Here is an 18,816-nt window from a genome sequence, read left to right as displayed (position 1 = left end):
TTTTTTTTGGTTTTTCTCCGGTACCGGGAACCGAACTCACGACCTTGCGCTTGCCAGGCAGGCGCTTTTGCCACTGAGCTAAATCCCCAGCCCCTCTCCTATATTTTTTAAGACTGAAAATGTGAACTAGTTTTTCAAGTAAATTCAGCCCTACAGAAATTTACTAATAAAATATCTCTTAAAAAGTCTGCAGATACAAAGGTTGTAAGTAGATTCACTTAATTGTTTAGTTTTCTCCAAAAGAAAGATTTAACACTAAATCTATCTGTCTTCATCCTCTCCTAATCTCCTTCTCTTTCCCCAATCAGAGCTTGAAATTTACTTAACTGGACCTTGTAACATTTCATTTGAAAAGAAAGTTTGTTCTAGTATTTCAAAAAATAAATTAGAAAACCACCTCAGAAGATCTGTAAGAACCCTTTCAGATAAGACCATGCTTCCATAGCTCAAAAATTACCACTTTACACAATACTATTTTTACCACAAGCATGCTAACATTATAAAAACTGGCTTTTAATATTTCTTCTGTATCTCACCAAAGATGCTCTCAGAGATGACAGCTCTTGTTCTCTGCTCTTATAAAGTCCTAATTCTGCATCTCTTTCTTCAACAATCTTGTCATACTGGTGCTGCATTAAACAAAAATATATTAAAACAATAATTTTGTTTTATAATACCATTATCTAACCACATGTAGTATTTTAAAAGGATGTTTATCACAGTACAGATATATAGTTTTTTCAATTATATTTTTTCATTCAAATAATCTAAAACTTATTCAACAGTAAATATCAGTCTTGGAAATAATCTAAGGGTGTGAAGTAACTCTTTATTGGAAACATTCAATTTCACCGTTTAAAAAATATATCAGAAACACCAGAATTTCTCAGAAAAGTGGCCAACTCCAAATCTGGGACAGAAAACACAAAAGGAGCCTTGAAAATCCTGTCATGACAAAAAGTAAGTTACCAGAAACTATTATCATCAAGTCAGTAGGAATTACTAGCCAACTTTGAAAGACATCTACTGGGCAAAGGTGAGACAATTTAAGAATTAATATGTTATGTTTTAAGAAACATAACAAATTTGTTTAAATGTATGAGTTCATAATGTTAATTTTTGAATTTTCATTGGTTACATCATAATAATGTTAGATTCAAGCAACAATTTTTAAAAATGAATAGGTAGGCTACTGTCTCTACAAATCATGAGGAAACTAACGCATATTTTCCTAATAGAAGAATTACTCTAAACAACCACAAAAAATAGATGACACAAACAGTAAGCCTTTCAAACCATTTATTCTTTTGTTAAAAATTACTTAGCCTAGTAAGCATTAGATACATGTACAAATATTACACATGACACAAATATTAATGTAGAGCATATTGGGTATGTATTTAAATAAAATATAGAAAGTACTATAAAACTACTAGAATAATAGATCAGCAGATATTTGCTCTAGGATGTAACACCCAAGCCAAGTTTTGTATGGTTAAGATCTGAACTTAGAGAAATGTAGGATCCAGAGTATTCCAGCTCTAATTAGTCACTGTTGTATAGACAGTAATTTTTGTCTGACAAACCAGAATACTATCAGGAGTTCACTATTTTTGCACAGAAATATGACTTCAATTAGTCATTTTTTCTAATCCCCTTCCTATTCCCTCTCCCTACCCCCTCTCTTCCTGCAGTGTGAATTGCAAACATGTTACTAATAAAAAAAATTTTTAAAAACAAAAATTGATAATTTTTATTGTATGAAAGTTACCTTATGTTTTTCCATAAGTGCCACCATCTCAGCTATTTTATGTTGACATCGTATATCCATTTCTTTCTGTAATTTTATTGCTTCATCAGCTCTTAATGTTGCCTTCTCAATCTATCAAAAAAACAGTATTTCTTAAAATTAATGCGTAAAAAACAAATTTAACTTAAATGTAAAAAGCAAAGTGTATGTCTTATATAAAAATGGAAAATTCAAACACCAGGAAATTAGAAAAAAAACTGGTAGAAAATGCATCACTGTTATGGCTTGTATCTAGATGTACCCCTGAAGCCTCATACATTCATAGGTTGGGCTTTTCAGTGGTAGTTGGATCTAGGGTGTGTGAATATGGATTAAGAGTGTGAGAACTAAATTAGTCCACTAATTGGTTTAGCATAGTTCTGGGTGTGGACAACGGGAAGGCCCATCCTGGGTGTCAGTGGCACTACTCAAAGGGCTTATAACCTGGATTGGACAAAAGGGTAAGAAGCTTGCTCCTGTTGCTGCCATCTGCTGCTCTCTGCCTTCTGCCTGCCAAGCCAGGGACTGTTTCTGCACCTCTGGCATGCCACTCTGCCTTGGAGCCAGCCAACTATGGACTAAAATGTCTACAGACAGTGAGCTAATAAAAACTTTTTGTCTTTTTAATGTGTGGATGTTAAGCATTTTGTCCCAGCAATATGAAAAATAACTATGACAATCACAGTTCTGGATTATTTCCTCGTGTTTATATTTATAATAACAGGGATACTTTTAGCTATAGTAGTTGACAACTGCTCCTAACATGAATTTATTAAATCTTTCTAAAAATCATAATTTAAATTTAAGAATCTTTATTATTTTTTTCTTTAAATGCTAATGAATATAGAATTGTATTACAAGTTCTAAACATATTTAGTTTTTCTCACCTGTCCCAAAAGATTTTCTTCTAGTAATTTTCTATCCTCAATTTCTTTTTGGTAGTTGTGAGTCATTTCTTCCAACTTTTGTCTGGTACTTTCTAGTTCTAATTCTAATTTACTGACCTTTTAGTAAAGAAAATAGCATTAATATCAGTAAATAGTGGATCAGTAATATCAGCATTAAAGCAAAATATTTCACATTCATTTTGTGGTTTTGTTAATATTAAAACATTACTTATTCACGAAAATTTTGGTTGGTTTATTTTTCTTACATTTTTCACATGGAAAGATGTATTTCATTTTTCACAATTTTATCCCCCAAAATACATATTTGTCTTGACAAATAATATAAAATAAACAGCTACAAATTTATTTTAATGCATTTCAACTGGTTAATTTCAGTTCTCTATGCTTTAGTATGAAAAGTAACTGTTTCAGTTGGGCAGAAAATCTATGCATTCAAAAACAAAGCAAATTAATGAGATTAGTTTTCCATAAAAAAGAAACACCTTCAATTTCTACTGTTTTTACATTATTTGTATAAACCTTTACAAAGCTCTGAGTCAAATGTAACAGTTACCAAGAGAAATGTGCCCTCAGTTAGAACGCATCCTCCAGATTCACTTTTATCTTAGGGATGAATTAGAATTGGGAGAGGTGTATTTGACAGGAACAAGACATGGGGAAGGAAGGCATGGGTAATTTAACAATGAATCAGACTCTATTCTATAACCATTAATGAACCACCAACTATATCCATGAATTAACCAATACTGCTAAAGGCTTCTTCTACAAGACCTCTTTGTTAGTTTTCCCTATTGCATCCTCAACTGTAACAAATATTCTTAATACTTATATTCTTTATTCTCTTTTAATTATAGTTTTATTGAATTATGGACCCCTGAGTACTGTTTGGTTTTGAACTTTAATTTTTACAGTATATGTCTTGTTTTTTTCATTCAACATGTTTTAGATATTTACCTGTATAAAGTTTGTTTTCTTTGCTTAATAGTGTTTCATTGTGTGAATAGAGCACATACTTAGCTATGTTTATCAATTGTTTATAAACACTGAATAAAGCTATGAATGCTCTTGTACACACCTCTTGGTACAACTGTGTAGAACTGATGTTTCTTTGCTTTCTAATTAAACAGAAATTATTAACCATAGTATATATGAATTTATCAATGTTTTCAAATATAGTTGTTTTTACCTTGTTTGGGAAATCTATCCCCTAGTCCTAAAGAAATTCTGTCATACCTTCTTAAAATCTGAAGTCTTGCCTTTAACATGTATACCCTAAAGGAACTCCTTTTTGCATGTAGTTTTAATACAAGAATAGTCAAATGCTCCAGCGATATGTCAAATGACAAATGTATAGATCTGCAGTACAGCCTCTGTATTAAGTCAAGTTTGCATTTAGGCATGAACTTTTTTTCTCTAGGGCTCCCTCTATTGCTCAAATGGTTTGACTACCTTCATGCAAATATTATGCTGTCTTAATTACCCTAGCTATACAAATAATCTTTATATCTGGTAGGACACCTTTCCCACCTTGCTCTTCTTAAAGATTGCTTTAGCTATTCTTAGCCTATTCTTCTTATACATAAATTTCAGAATCAGATTGTTAGGTTCTAGAAAAACCCCTGCTGGAATTGTAACTGAATACAGATCAATTATAAGCAATCCAACATTTTATTTTTCATATATAAATATACATCAGATATTCTCAAATTATATTTTTAATAGCTTCCTGCAGGTGTTTAAAACTACTGACTCCTGTGCAAGTATCTAATAACCTTACTAAACACACCTAATGACTGTATTGATTCATGTACAGATAGATTTTTTTGTATAGAAAATGCTTTCTAAAATATTTTAAATCAATTCAATTTCCTTACTAGAACTATTTAGGCTAGTTATTTCTTCTTGACATTATTTTAATTAATCCATTTCAATTTAACTTTTTTCAAATATATTGCACTAATTATGTTCCCAGTGCAAGTTATTACCTTTGGACTTTGATAAAAATGTGATTTCTAGATTAACAGAACTTTTAAAGAATATACTCTGTGTAACTCCTTTGAATTTTATGTAGATAGACACATCTATGACATCCCAATACATATATAAAATCACTGATAACTAGTGTTAACTGTCCTTGAAAATGCTATTTCCCTCACTTTTTTATCCTCACTTGTCCAAAATTCTTAAAAGACAGATATCTGGTGGACATAATTCAAAGTAAACAGTGTCTACTTAGTACTTGAGAATATACTGTCTTTATTTTCTAATTTAAATTGTTGTTTGCTAAGATGATCATTCATTAATGATCTTCCAATATCTTGGTAGCTATTTTTGATACCTCTCTGTGTCTAATATTCTGTAGTGTTATTACAAGATTTTAATTTTTCCTGCTTAGTTTAGGTCTTTATTTTTATATCTACAAATCCATGTCATTCATCAACTGTATATATTCTTAGAAATTATTTACTCCCCAATTTACTGTTTCCTTCATCTTGGACAATATGTTAACATGCAAAATTTAATAATATTTTAAATCACTAAAACAAATGACAGTAACAACATAATACAGTAGTATTTAAGACAAGACATAATGGAGATGATATATATGAATGCCAAGTTTACCAGTAAAAAAGACAAAGACTTCCAGAAGGGATAAAATTATCAACTCCAACAATATGTTATTTTTAAGAGACATGTGAAACATAAAGATACAAGCCAAGCATAGTGGCTCACACCCCTTCTAATCCAGCACCCCGGGAGACGAAAGATTTCAAGCTCAAGCCCAGCCCAGGCAACTTAGCGAGATTCTGTCTCAAAATAAAATATAAAAAGGGCTAACAATGTAGCTCAGTGTAAAGGCCCTCAGTTCAATCCCCAGTACGGAAGGAAGGGAGTGAGGGAGGGAGGGGACAAAAATAAAATTTGAAAAACTTACCATGGAAACAAACACAAGAAAATCGGTATAGTTGTAAGAGAAAAAATGTTCTAAAACAAAGAAGTACTACCAGAGATAAATGTAGTATCTGTTTTAATAAAAATTATATATAAAGTACATATTAAATATTAGAGAAAGTTGTATCATATATATATATATATATATATATATATATATATATACCATATATGCTAAGTAATAAATAGATATCTAATAAAACAAAGTTGGGAGAACTAGAAATAACATAAATCCACAATTGTGAAATTTTTAACACATTTCTCTCAGTCAAGTAATTAATAAAACATAAAGGGAAACTCTAAGATATAGAAAGAGAAAGGATATATAAACTTAAAGATGACCAGTAATCTTGATAATGGAACACCCCATAACTGTAGAATATACATCACTGCTCGCTACATAGGCCTATTTACAAAAAGTAATCTTATACTGGGTCATCCAACAAATATCAGTAAATTTGAAAGTACTGAGTCTAGTGTGCTCTCTAAAGCTAAAAATCACAATAAAAACATAGCAACGCCTTTTAGTTTAGAAATTAAGAAATATAGGAGGTTATTGAGCCAGATAATACTAATTCACTATATTTCAAAATCTATAGGATATAGCTATAGCAATGCTGAAAGGGAATTTTCATAGCCTCAAAATGGGTATATCAGACTAAAAGTTAATTATCTAAGAATACATCTCAAGTTAAACACAAAGAAAAGAAATAACCCAAGGTGTTATGCTTCTTAAAAACTTCCAAAGCTGACAAGCTCCTAAGGACCTTGATCAAAAAAAAAAAAAAGAACGCACAAATAACCAACACCAGGAATGATAAGACATTACTACAGATGCTACAGATAATTTTCAAACTATAGAAAATGCAGATGTACTGAGTGAAACCCAGAAAATTACAGTTTACCAAAATTTAAGCAATGTAACAACTGAGTAATACAACTATTGATTAAATTGTCTGAAAAATTAAAAGCCGCTCCAGAGTAAAATCTACCCCTATCAATGAGTTCAACTTTATTAAGCTGTAATTTACATGTAACAAAATTCATGATTTTAAGTACAAAATTTGATTAAACTTTGGCAAATGATATTGGAACCCAGCCACAAATAATGTAAGCATAGGGTATGTGTCCTGTTTTATGCAAGAGAAATTTAAAACTTGCTCAGATTTTATTAGGAATCAATGTGTACTCAAGAAACAAATCAAAACCTGTCTGGCACTCTAGGAAAGTGATGGCAAACTTTTTAGAGCTTTCAAAAATGATACAAACAGCCTGCTGTGGGACATTTGTCATAGGTTTGCCACCACTGCTCTAGGCAATGTAATTTTTTGTTTGTTTTGGGGTTTTCTGTTATGTAATTTTGGCCTCAAAATCAAGGCAATCCCCCTGCCTCAGCCTCCTCCTGAGTGTTGGGATTACAGGATTGTGCTACCACATCTGTCTTAAAGAGAGAATTACTGATTTCCTTTTGCTCCTGGTTCTCTCCCCAAATGGATTTTATAGTAGTACATATTTCAATGTTGTTGGATTAAAAAAAAGACATTAAGAATCAGGGTGTAAGGGGGGCTGGGGATATAGCTCAGTGTCATAAATGCCTGCCTGGAAAGCGCAAGGTCATGAGTTTGATCCTTGGTACTGCAAAAATAAACATAAAAAAAAAAAGAATCATGGTCTAGCTGGGTGTGGTGATACACACCTGTAACCCCAGTACTTTGCTAGGCTGAAGCAGGAGGATCATTCAGCTCTTTGTTCGCTGGGGCTACAAGGCTGAACTGAACTATAAAGTGAGGCCCATTTCAAAAACAAAAAAAAAAAAATCAGGGATCTGGTGCAGTCAGAATTATACCTTTTTCTTTCTGGGTTCAAAAAAAAAAGATACAATTTCCATACTCTCAGGAAATTTGCTTATACTCCTTCCCAGACAACCAACAGCTCTGCTCTATCTCTATAAAATAGCTCTGTCTATTCTAAGACTTCATTTGCAATCATGCCAAATTACTCTCATATATGAATTAACATTAAATAATAAGCATTTACTAAAATAAATTTATTCTTATGCCATTATTTATTTCAGATATAGATTATGTCAACACATTAGAAAGGTCATCCATGTTCCTGAACATATCAATAGATCTTTTTATTTCTGAGACTATTTCATAAAACATGTATTCCTAGCTTGTTTATACAGTCTCCTGTTAACAGATATTTGAATTTTTTCTGTTTTTTATTGTTGTGGATAAAGTTGCTATAAATATTACTGTACGAGGCTTTTCGAGACCATGTTTTCAATTCTCTTATTTTAACATTTATAGGAAAAGAACTGTCAAGTCATCGAGTAGATGCATGTTCATTTTTGGTTTTTCATAGGGGGCACTGAGACAGCATTTTTGCTATGCAGTTCAGGCTGACCTTGAACTCACGGCAATTCTCCTGCCTCAGCATCCCAAGTGCTGAGATTACAGGCCTGCCCCATTACATCAATTTTGTAAGAGAACACCAAACCATTTTCCAAAGTACAGTGGTACCTTGGTTCACAAACCCATTTGTTTGCAAACAATCTGGTTCTCAAACAGCAGCATTTGGAAAAATTTTGTTTTTGTTTGCAAACTGCATTAAATGACAAAATGACTGCAGCCATCTTTCCCAAACAAACACAAATGTGGCCATCATTTCCAATATCATAGAACAAATTAGATTTGTGAACCAAGGTACCACTGTATAGTAATTATATTATCTTATACCCCTACAGAAATGTATGCAGGTTCTGGTTAATCCATATCATCATTAAAGTTTGTTGTTGACAGTACTTTTGTTTTTGTAATAAGGTCTTACTACGTTGCTAAATTGTCCAGGCCAAGTTCAAATTTGTAATCTTCCTGCCTCAGCCTCCCAGAGTGCTGGGATTATAACTATGTACTATAATGCCTGGCTCACTGACTGTTTTTAATTTTATCCATTCTTGTGGGCAGGGCCCAGTATAATAGGTATGAGTCACAGAAAGCCTACCACTTAGTTTCATGCTCTATTGCCACTATTTTGACATCTTAAATCATTTTTTTATCTATGTGTCCCACATTTTCATTTTGCAGTGAGCTTTGTATACTATATAGCTGGTCATGCTTAGTGGTATCCTATTGTGGGTTTATTTTTCATTTATCTTTTAACTAAAGATGTTGAACATTTATCATACGTTAATCATTTCTGCACTTTCCTTTGTATTTATCCAAGTCTTTTGATCATTTTTTTAATCTTTTAATGTGGAAAATACCTAACATAAAGTTTTCTACTTTATAATCATTTTTAATTACACAATTCACAAGTTTTATTTTTTGTTTTTGTCTGTTTGGTTGGTTGAGAAGTCTTCTTTCATTTTTCCCTCTGTCCCTCTGCCTCTGTCTCTCATTCTCTCCGTGCTAGGAGCTAATCAATCTAATTTATATTTTAAAAGAATAAATTTTTGCCTCTTTTTTGTCTCTCATTTATTTGATCTTTCCTTTATTATTTTTCTGTATTTTCTGTGGATTTAATTTGCATCTTTTCTTAAGTTTCTAGATGGGAACCTAGATGATTTCTTCTTTTCTAAAATAAATACTTAAACCTATATACATTTCCTTTATTTGCATTTTACAAATACTTATTTTTTACCATTCATTTTTAAATAATTTCTGATTCTGTGATTTGTTCATCCTATGAATTATTTTCTAGTGTAATGTTTCATTTCCAAATAGTGGAAATAATATTTTATGATTTCTTATTTCTGATTTCACTCTATGATAGAAAGAGAACATACTTTGTGAGACTTCAGTCTTTTGAATTGTATGGGAATTTGTTTCATACCCCTGTCCTTGTTCTATCTTGTTAAATGTTCTATGTGTACTTCTGCAGAATTTATAGCTTCCAGTTTAGAGTTCTATAAATGGCAATTGTCAAGGTAGGTGAAAGTGCTATTCAGCTTTTTTGTTGTTGTTGTTGTTGTTGTTGTTGTTTTCCAGTACCCAGAATTGAACTCACAACCTCGCACTTGCCAGGCAGGCGCTGTGCCGCTGAGCTAATCCCCAGCCACCGGTTCAGATTTTCTATAACCATAAAGATTTTTCTTCACTTGTTGAAAGGATTTTATAATCTCCAACTATGACTATGAATTTCTCTCTCATTTTAGTTGGTTTTTGCTTTGCCCTAATGTATTTTGATGTCCTTTCATTACTGTATGTACAAACATATTCATGATTAGTATTATCTTTCTTATTGACATCTTTATGATTATATGACATCTCTCTTGACCTTTGATAACATTCCTTATCCCTTAATCTATTTTTTGTGTTATTAAAATAGTACTCCACCTTTCCTATGTTTACTGTTGGCATGGTATATGGTTTACCTTTCCACTGTTTACTTTCAAACTCTTTTGACTTTTTATTAAATAAAATATGTCTCTTATAGACAACATATAGCTTGGTCTTGACTATTTTATCCAGACCAACAATCTTTGCCTTTTATTACTATATTACTCCACTAATATTTGAAATACACATACACTTCAGAAATACTGTGTGTTTGATTCCAGACCACTGCAATAAAATATGTATTAAAAGAGAATCACACAGAATATTTGGCTTCCCAGTGCATATAAAAGTCATGTTTACACCATATTATTAAATTTGCAAGAGCACTATGTCTAAAAGAACAATGTACAGACCTCATTTAAAATTGTATTGTTAAAAACTGCTAATGGTTATCTGAGTTGACGGGAAATGGTCACAAAAAGAATTGCTCAACACAGTTCTCTCTCTCCTCCTCCTCCTGCTGTGTTGAGGACACAGTGAAATGATAATTGTCTATGAACTAGCATGCAAGAGTCCACCAGGTATCAAATCTGCCTGTGCCTTGACCTTAGACTTCCCAGACCCCAGAACTGTAAGAAATAAGTGCTTATTGTTTAAGACACTGAAGTCTATGGTTCTTTATTATAGCCATCCAAACTAAGATAATAACATTTATTTCTATTATTTTGTAGTAGTTTTTTTTCCGGAAAGGGTAATATGTACCACATGCTCCTTGAGTTGACTCTACTACTTCAGATAGATAGATAGATAGATAGATAGATAGATAGATAGATAGATAGATAGATATAGATAGATAGAGAGAGAATGGTTATGCATACTTTCCTGTTCATTTGTGCACTACGGTTATCATATCTCTTAAACACTACAGTAACCATGTTTTTTTAGTTTCAAACATCTTGAAATTTTTAGTGTAGCACATATATCTTTTAAAATTTAGAAAAAATAAAAATATGTAGCTTTCCTGTACACGTGTACCATTTCCACTGCTTTCTATTTCTTCTATTGTTCCAAGTTGCCATCTGATGTCACTTTCCTTTAGTTTGAAAAATTCCTTTAGCGTTCTTGTAGTGCCAATCTCAATTTCAACTTAATTTTACAGTTATTTTTGCTGCATACAGAATTCTGGATTGATGATTTATTTCTTTAATCATTTTACAACTGTCATTTTTGTGTCATCTGGATTTCATTGTCCTTTTCAAAGTCAGGCATCACTTGTATCACTATTCCACAGTGTGACATTTTTCTCTAATAAAATTTTCTCTTTATCTTGTTTTAAATTTGACTAAGATATGCTTGCCTAGGTATAGTTTTCTTTTATATTGCTTTGAATTTGCAGAGGGCCATAGACCTTTAATGTTTTTATTTAAAGCAAGATTTTAGAAATTCAAATAATTTTCTTTGCCTCCTCTTTCTCCCCCTCAGGGACTCTACATACTTAAAATCACTTGATAGTCCCCCTTTTTTAAAAAGAATCTTTTTCTGTGTTCCTCTAGCTAGAAATTTCTGTTTTATCTAGCTTCAATTTCACTGACACATTATTCATTTATCTTAATGTACTCATAGGACCATAAAGAACTGTTTCTTGGTTTGGTTTGGTATGGTTAAATGTTTCATTTTTCAGTTTTAGACCTTTTATTTGATTCTTTTTAAAGTTTGTTTCTTCACTAAGATTCCTCATTTATTCTATCATTATCATTATATTTTCCAATCTCTGAGTTTGTTTTTTAAAAATCTGCCTGTAAGACATAAAAAATTCTAACATTGGGCCAGGGAGCTAGCTTAGCAGCACAGCAAGCCAAAGTCCTCAGTTCAATTCCTAGTACCAAAAATAAATAAATTAATTAATTTAAAAAATTCTAGCATTTGAGTTACCCTAGGGTGACTTTTTATTGGTTGATTTTTATACTATTGGTAAACATCTGTTTTGTCTTCAATTTGAGGCTACTACAAGTAATGTTTCATAAGCCTAGGACTTTAAATTGTTTTCTACAAGGAGGATGGTTTTCAAACCCCTGTGCAGCAGGATAATCATATATGAATCTTTTTTAAATGTAAATTCAAAACTTAATCTCATTTTAGAATGTATGGGTAAGGAAGATGAACACACATATATAATGTACACACATATTTTAAGGAGATTAAAGGATTTTAAATTATTTACATCACAGGTGAGCACTATATCACAACTACAGACTGATATCTTCAATCCAAAAAGACAATAATCTTTGAAAGTAACTATTACAATATAAATAAATGGTGTAACATTCATTTCTAAATTCTCACATATTTATGAGTATTTTTTAAAAAACTAAAGCAGTCAAATACCTTTAGCTCATAAACATTCAGTTGCTTGCTTTCTGCTGTCCCCTTTTTTTTCAAGGCCTTATTCTATAACAAGTCAAAAATAGAGAATTATATTTAGTACTAAGTAACTTAAACTTAAATAACTGCCACTGACTTAAATTATTACTGAAAAGAAAGTATTATTCTCTAAAACTAAGGCAAAAATACTGGTTTGAGAGGCTGGGGATTTAGCTCAGTGGCACAGTGCCTGCCTGGCAAGCGTAAGGTCATGAGTTCAATTCCTGGTACTGGGAAAAAAAAAAAAAAAAAAAAACCAAAAAAAAAAAAAAATACTGGTTTGATGTTAAGAATAGATACAAGCAGTACCAACCTCCTGCTGAAGCTCTTCAATATACTTGCTTTTGTTTTCAACTTGTTTCCTTAAATTGTTACACTAGAAAATTATGAGAAATTAGTTTTTTATCCAATATTCCCGAGAAAATAAACAATTTTAGACTAAAAAAAATGTTGCATAAAGTAACATAAAGCTCACTTCAAAAGTCATGTGTTAATTTCATTAATGTAAAAAATTATGTAGTTACATATTTTAATAAAGTTTATAAATTTAAGATTCTTAAAACTTATTAATCTATTTCAATAACATGAATTCATCTATTTTAAGTAAATGTGCTCTGTGGTCAATCCCACACAGAAGGCTGAATTATATTACTAAATAGCTAATGAAAGGCAGCTGCCAAAGCTAAGTCTAATGTATCTTCTTTCTTATTCATTTTCTTCCTTTCTCCTTTCTGAGATGCTTATTGCATTTGTGAGAAAGCAATAATATGAAACTCTACCTCCTCCCTAATTAAATTTTATTTTCTTTTATTAAAATACCAACCAATCCACTTTTTAACATTTCACTCTGGGAGATTATTTTCCTCTGGGTATGCATGCTGAACTTAATAGCCCAAGAAATGTTTGAAGTACTATAAAGTCAGCACAGGGATCCTAAAATATCACAGGATATTTTAATATAAATAAAATATTTTAAATATTTTACAGTTATATTTCAATATAAATAAAATATTTTTAATATCTTATAGTTATATTAAAATATAACTATAAAAATATACTCTCATATATATTAGATATATAAAGTTCTCTACTTCTCATCAAAGTAAAGGCATCTCGCTGGGAAAACCTTAAATCTCTTTCCTCAGTACAAAATATTGTTAAATATTTTTCATGCAGCACTCATGTAATCATATTCTGCTAACATTCAGAAACTGAGTAATATATGGTACTGCTATTTGTTTACAAGTGATTTACTTTACCTAAATTTTTATAATTCCTAAGCCTACAAATGGTCTTTTACAGAAAATTCAAAAGGAAACTAAGGTAGAAAAGCTTTTAAAAAGCAATAAACATCTCATTGATTTTCATACAAATTTGGGGAAAACATAATAGCATGTAGAAGTTTTTGCATATAATTTTATTTACTTTAAAAATAAAGTATTTCCATTTTTGACAGAAAATCTACTAAGATCCCCAGAATGAGCCTCCTAATAATAATAATTTTAACATAAAAGGCTAAAAAGTAAAGAATCTGATTATTTTACATTATCATACTAAAGTGATACTGAAGTTTCAGGCTAATACCAAAGCCAGCATTTGTTCTAAGAATATCAGCAGAATCCCAACCAGGGTAAGAGACGTGAGACAAAAACTAGGGTTCCCTAAATGTAAAAAGTCCAGTAAGACAGACCCACATTAAGCCAGAAATTCAAAGTCAAGTGAAAAGATAAACAAGAAACAAATCTGCCATAGATGAGGGTACAATAAGGGAACTTCTCTGTCTCTGGCACTGAGTGAAAAGAATAAAAGTTCTCCCTGAAAACTCTGTAACCATGCGGTATCCTTATATGGCTTTACAGGCTGAATTCTATTGTAATCCAGAAAAAGTACAAATTGAGAAATTAATTTAAAATGGTCTCTGGTTAGTAGCGCTTCCAAGAAAAATTCTCATAAATCTAAAGAATTCTCATAGATAATATTCAAAAAAAAAATCATAAAAATTTCAAAAATAAGGCTCAACAAGTAAAAATCACAAGAAAATACAAAGTACAAAATCAGACCTAAAAAGATTTGAGATAATGGTATTATCAGACATGGAGTATGTAATACATATACAGTATATAACACCACAAAGTCGCAGTTTAGAGTTCTTGGCCTCAGTCATTCGCACACTTTTCCTTAGAACCTAAAAACTGTGCATGGTAACACCCACAATTTTACAGAAATTGCAAATATCATCCGCAATTGTTTTTTGCTTGGAAGTTTGCAAGTAGCCAATCCAAGAGCGTTATTCAGTTCTTGCTACTAATTAGTTGCTGCCCTGTAACTCAAATCCAGCATTTCCATATCCTAACAGAATGCTATATGGTGTTTAGCTACCTCAAGGGCTCTCAGTTTTGTCCTTCTTAAAGCCTTAAGATCCTTAAGATGCCACCAAAATTTCTTGCACCTTCTAAGGTTTTATTAATGTAATATTTTATTAAATTACATAACTATGGGAGACTTAGCATATTTAGGATTTAAACTATAAAAATAAGCATTTATAGGCATTTTTCTGGCCATATCTGAAATTCACAGCTTTTCATAATTTAGACATGCTCTAGGAATGTAACCCCAACAAATTTTGGGGGTCCACTGTACTTACTATATTTAAAGAAATTAAAGACTTAAAACTACTTGTTTGAACAAGGAGATCATAGAAAATGGCTGAGCTGCTTTTTAAAAAAAAAAATGCAATTTCAAACAATGTAAAATTTAATTGAAATTTAAAACTATTCACAGAAAACCAGGGATTTTTTTGCTCTCACCAAATAAGTGTTCAAATTTAGACTATCATCCAAGACACCATCAAAATACTTGTTACTTTGCCAGAAAGAGCACATGTTGCATTGTTTCTTAGTCTTCTATTCTTCAGGCCATCAAAACCTATTCCCCTGAGAGTTTATCCTGCTACCTTTTCCTAATAATCATCTTTACTGGCACTACTACAGTCCAAAATATGTGAATATATACACTAAAATGATATGAGAAATATTAATTTTGGATGTTTTGATTGCCTCATCCTACTCCAACCATCCCACTCTTTCTTCTTTCTGCATAAGCTAATGAAAATTAAAGGTGCTTAAGTGTGCATCCCTTTTAAATATAAACCATCTTCAAAATTAGGGCTAATTATTACTATATGACTTTTTCCTAAAATTTTTTTCCTTCTTAATGTTTAAAGATACTTAAAATGTATTTGGAAGAATGACTAGAAATTCTTGAAAAAGTGAAATATCAAATTCATTTTCAGAAAATCCATGTGCATAGCAATGAAGAATTTTATTTACAAGAATCCCCAGGTATAAGAAAATGGTGTTATTAGATCAGAATTTCTTGAAAATGAACTACACTGTCCAGAGGACTATTCTTTATGTGTAAAGTCAAGTTTACATAAGTGTATAGAGAGGTTCACAGAAGGGAAAAATGAATTTCTTCACATACAATAAAAAAAAGGCTGGCCCTTCAGAATCCAGTCATGTATTTACAAATTTTATACTCCCAAACATTTTTTACAATTAGAAAATACCTTGTTTTCCAATATCTTTATTTGCTTCTCTTTTTTTAAAACTTCACATTCAACGCTTCGAGCCTAAAAAAATATTGACATCAGATTAAAAATGTTAACAAAATTGCTATTTTCTTCTTTATCTTTTAGAAATGAAATTATAAAACTTAAGACATATTTCTACAAAACATGGTTATCAGGTCTCCCAATTTATTTCAAGTGTCCTTTTTTAAAAAGCGAATCATCTTTGTATGTTAAGTGATGGATATGTTCACCAGTTTAATTTTATCACAATGTACACATATATCAAAATATTACTTTATACACCATAAATATACATAACTCTTATTTGTCAATTAAAAAACCATCTTTATGTTACTGTTTACATGTCAATGTTCCTCATTGGTGACTTAAGATCATACAATATCAGATTTACTAGTGCTATCTTGAATTTTTAAAATCTTGTATATAAATGTTTATAATGTCTAAAATATATTTTTCCAGACATTTGTTAATCTGAACCTTGTAACAATCCAGTGAGATAGAAAGGATGGGCATTGTTATCTACAGTTTAGATATTAGGAACAGAAGCTCAGATAGACAAAGTGTGAATGAAATAATATCTTAACTAAGGTAAGAGGACTGGAAGAAAAAAAACTGAAATGAAATTACCCATTGGCCAAACAATTTGCAACTTGATATTTTTTCTGGAAAATTGTTTGAATAAGTAAGTTAAAATCTTAATAATACGTTGTATTTTGCTTTTTCCTTAATTCATTGCTAATACCTTCTATATTGTCAAAATATGTTGTACTTTAAATTCTTAACAGAGATTTTATATTAAACATCAAATTTGTTATTCCAGTAGTCATATCTTTCTAAAGTGTAAATATAATTAACCTTCAAGTCAAAACTCTTCAATAACCTCCCTTTTACTACTTATGTGGCCTTAAATGATCCAAACCCATCTTTCTTGACTCTCGTATCTCATCTCTATACACTCACCTTTTCCCACTCTCTTCACTATCACCACCACCTTAACTTTATCTTTCAACCCTAGTGAATTTATAGTTGCTTAAGTATGCCATGTTCTCTCATACTTCCCCACCTTCCCATATAAATATGTGTATTATTTTTTTAAGTTGGAATATTCCTTTTCTATTATACTTGGGTCCATGCTATTACCTTCCAATAAATCCTATTAATCTAAGTGAACTAAATCTAAATGTTATTTCTTTTAGGAAACTTACTCTGATCTAAATTTGGATTAGATGTTCACCCCTTTTTTTTGTGTTGTGATGTTCTGGTTTTGTTGAGATGAGCTCTGACTATGATGTTCAGACTGGCTTTGAACTCACTATGCAGCCCAGGCCGGCCTCAAACTTGGGGCGATCTTCCTGCCTCAACCCTGTAAGTGCTGGAATTACAGACATGAGCCACCACATCCAGCTTAGATGTCCTTTCTATAGACTCCAATAGCATCCAGATAGAGGACATATGTTTTGGTCTAGTCAGCAATACCCTTTCCTATGTAAGCAAAACCTCTTACTATATATTCCATAGTATTTCTGTTCAGTTCCTGAGACTATTTCCAGGAAGAAGCATGCAACCGCAAGCCTGGCTTGGTTACTGTAATCCCTTGCTACAATCACTGACTCAGGAACAAGTTCTCTCTTGGTAAGAGTCTTCAAGGTTTTGGTTTTTTTTTTTTTTAGCATTTTCAAGACTTTTTTTTTTAAATTTCAGTGCTGGGGATCAAACCCAGGGCCCACACATGCTAGGCAAGCACTATACCACTGCACTATACACCCACCACTCAGATTATTTTAACAGTCCTCAAAACTATTTTCTTTTTTGGGTACTGGGAATCAAACTCAGGACCTTACACTTGCCAGGCAGGCACTTGTGTCACTGAGCTATATCGCCAGCCCCAACTCAAGACTATTTTTAATAGCCCTCTAATTTCTAGCACATTTCATCTCTCCCCACTCTATTCTTAAATATTAAAAGGTCTCGTCTCCTCAATAAAAACTTATTAAATCACTACTGTCCACTAAAAGAAATGAAATCCAAACAGCATCCAGAACAATGCCTGGCACATACCGGAGGGTAGATAATACAATATTTACTGAACTAGTGAAAGAAGACATAGCCTTTATAATCTAGCTTGTTCTATCTTCATACAATTTTCTCCCACTTTATATATTACATATTATACTGCACAATCATGTCATATAATTTGTACTAGTCAAGTTCTTTCCTAAAAAACTTCCATTTCAACTTGTTGAAATGAAATTCACAAAAGTGCAATGCAAACTTTTTCCATATTCCATATTACCATAGCACAACTCTTTAAGCCCAGAAATATACTGAATTTTAATTTAAAACATAAATGTACTATAAATATAATTATACAATTAAAAATATAATAAATTCAGTTATGTTACTATTTCTTACAAATATAGATAAGCAAAATAATCCAATTTTGTCTATATTTTTAAGATTAATGGCCTATAACAATCCCTACATCTTTAGTTATATTTGTATAATACTATAGTTTGCTTTGTTTTTTAGATATATGTAGTCATTTTTATGAACTGAAACTTTGTACAAAAACTATTAAATAAAACATACATTTTCTTCACTCTTTTCCAATTTACATTTAACCTCATCCTCTGTCTGTTTTAGTTCTTTTTTCACAGATTCCAATTCGTTCCTAAAAAGAAATAGAAGAGCAGTATTATAACCCAAATTACATTTCATTTTTCACTAAGATTTTTAATGATTGACTATTTTTTGCTTGGTTTTACTTTTTTCATTTTTTGGGTAATTTTTCATGCATTACTATCACTAGGCACACTTTCATTTCTACTTAAATTTATATGTTTATTTTAAAATAAATTATCTGACTCTTTA

The 18,816-nt window shown here is 31.3% G+C and overlaps 1 protein-coding gene across 1 annotated transcript in view; it reads right to left on the bottom strand.

The window, feature by feature from the left end:
- Positions 1-18,816, bottom strand: part of Sycp1 (synaptonemal complex protein 1) — a gene marked incomplete in the record, with an annotated part of 134,560 nt that overhangs the window by 39,812 nt on the left and 75,932 nt on the right. Inside the window, 7 exon segments of the mRNA XM_013516395.1 lie at positions 537-629; positions 1,772-1,882; positions 2,677-2,793; positions 12,318-12,380; positions 12,667-12,729; positions 15,922-15,984; positions 18,535-18,616. Of these exon segments, the coding sequence (XP_013371849.1) occupies positions 537-629; positions 1,772-1,882; positions 2,677-2,793; positions 12,318-12,380; positions 12,667-12,729; positions 15,922-15,984; positions 18,535-18,616 (592 nt within the window).

Source organism: Chinchilla lanigera, unplaced genomic scaffold (assembly GCF_000276665.1).
Source record: "Chinchilla lanigera isolate Chin_1 unplaced genomic scaffold, ChiLan1.0 scaffold00034, whole genome shotgun sequence".
Classification (NCBI taxonomy): domain Eukaryota; kingdom Metazoa; phylum Chordata; class Mammalia; order Rodentia; family Chinchillidae; genus Chinchilla; species Chinchilla lanigera.
Note: the sequence above shows the minus strand (reverse complement) of the source record. Positions and strands in the feature narration are given on the sequence as shown.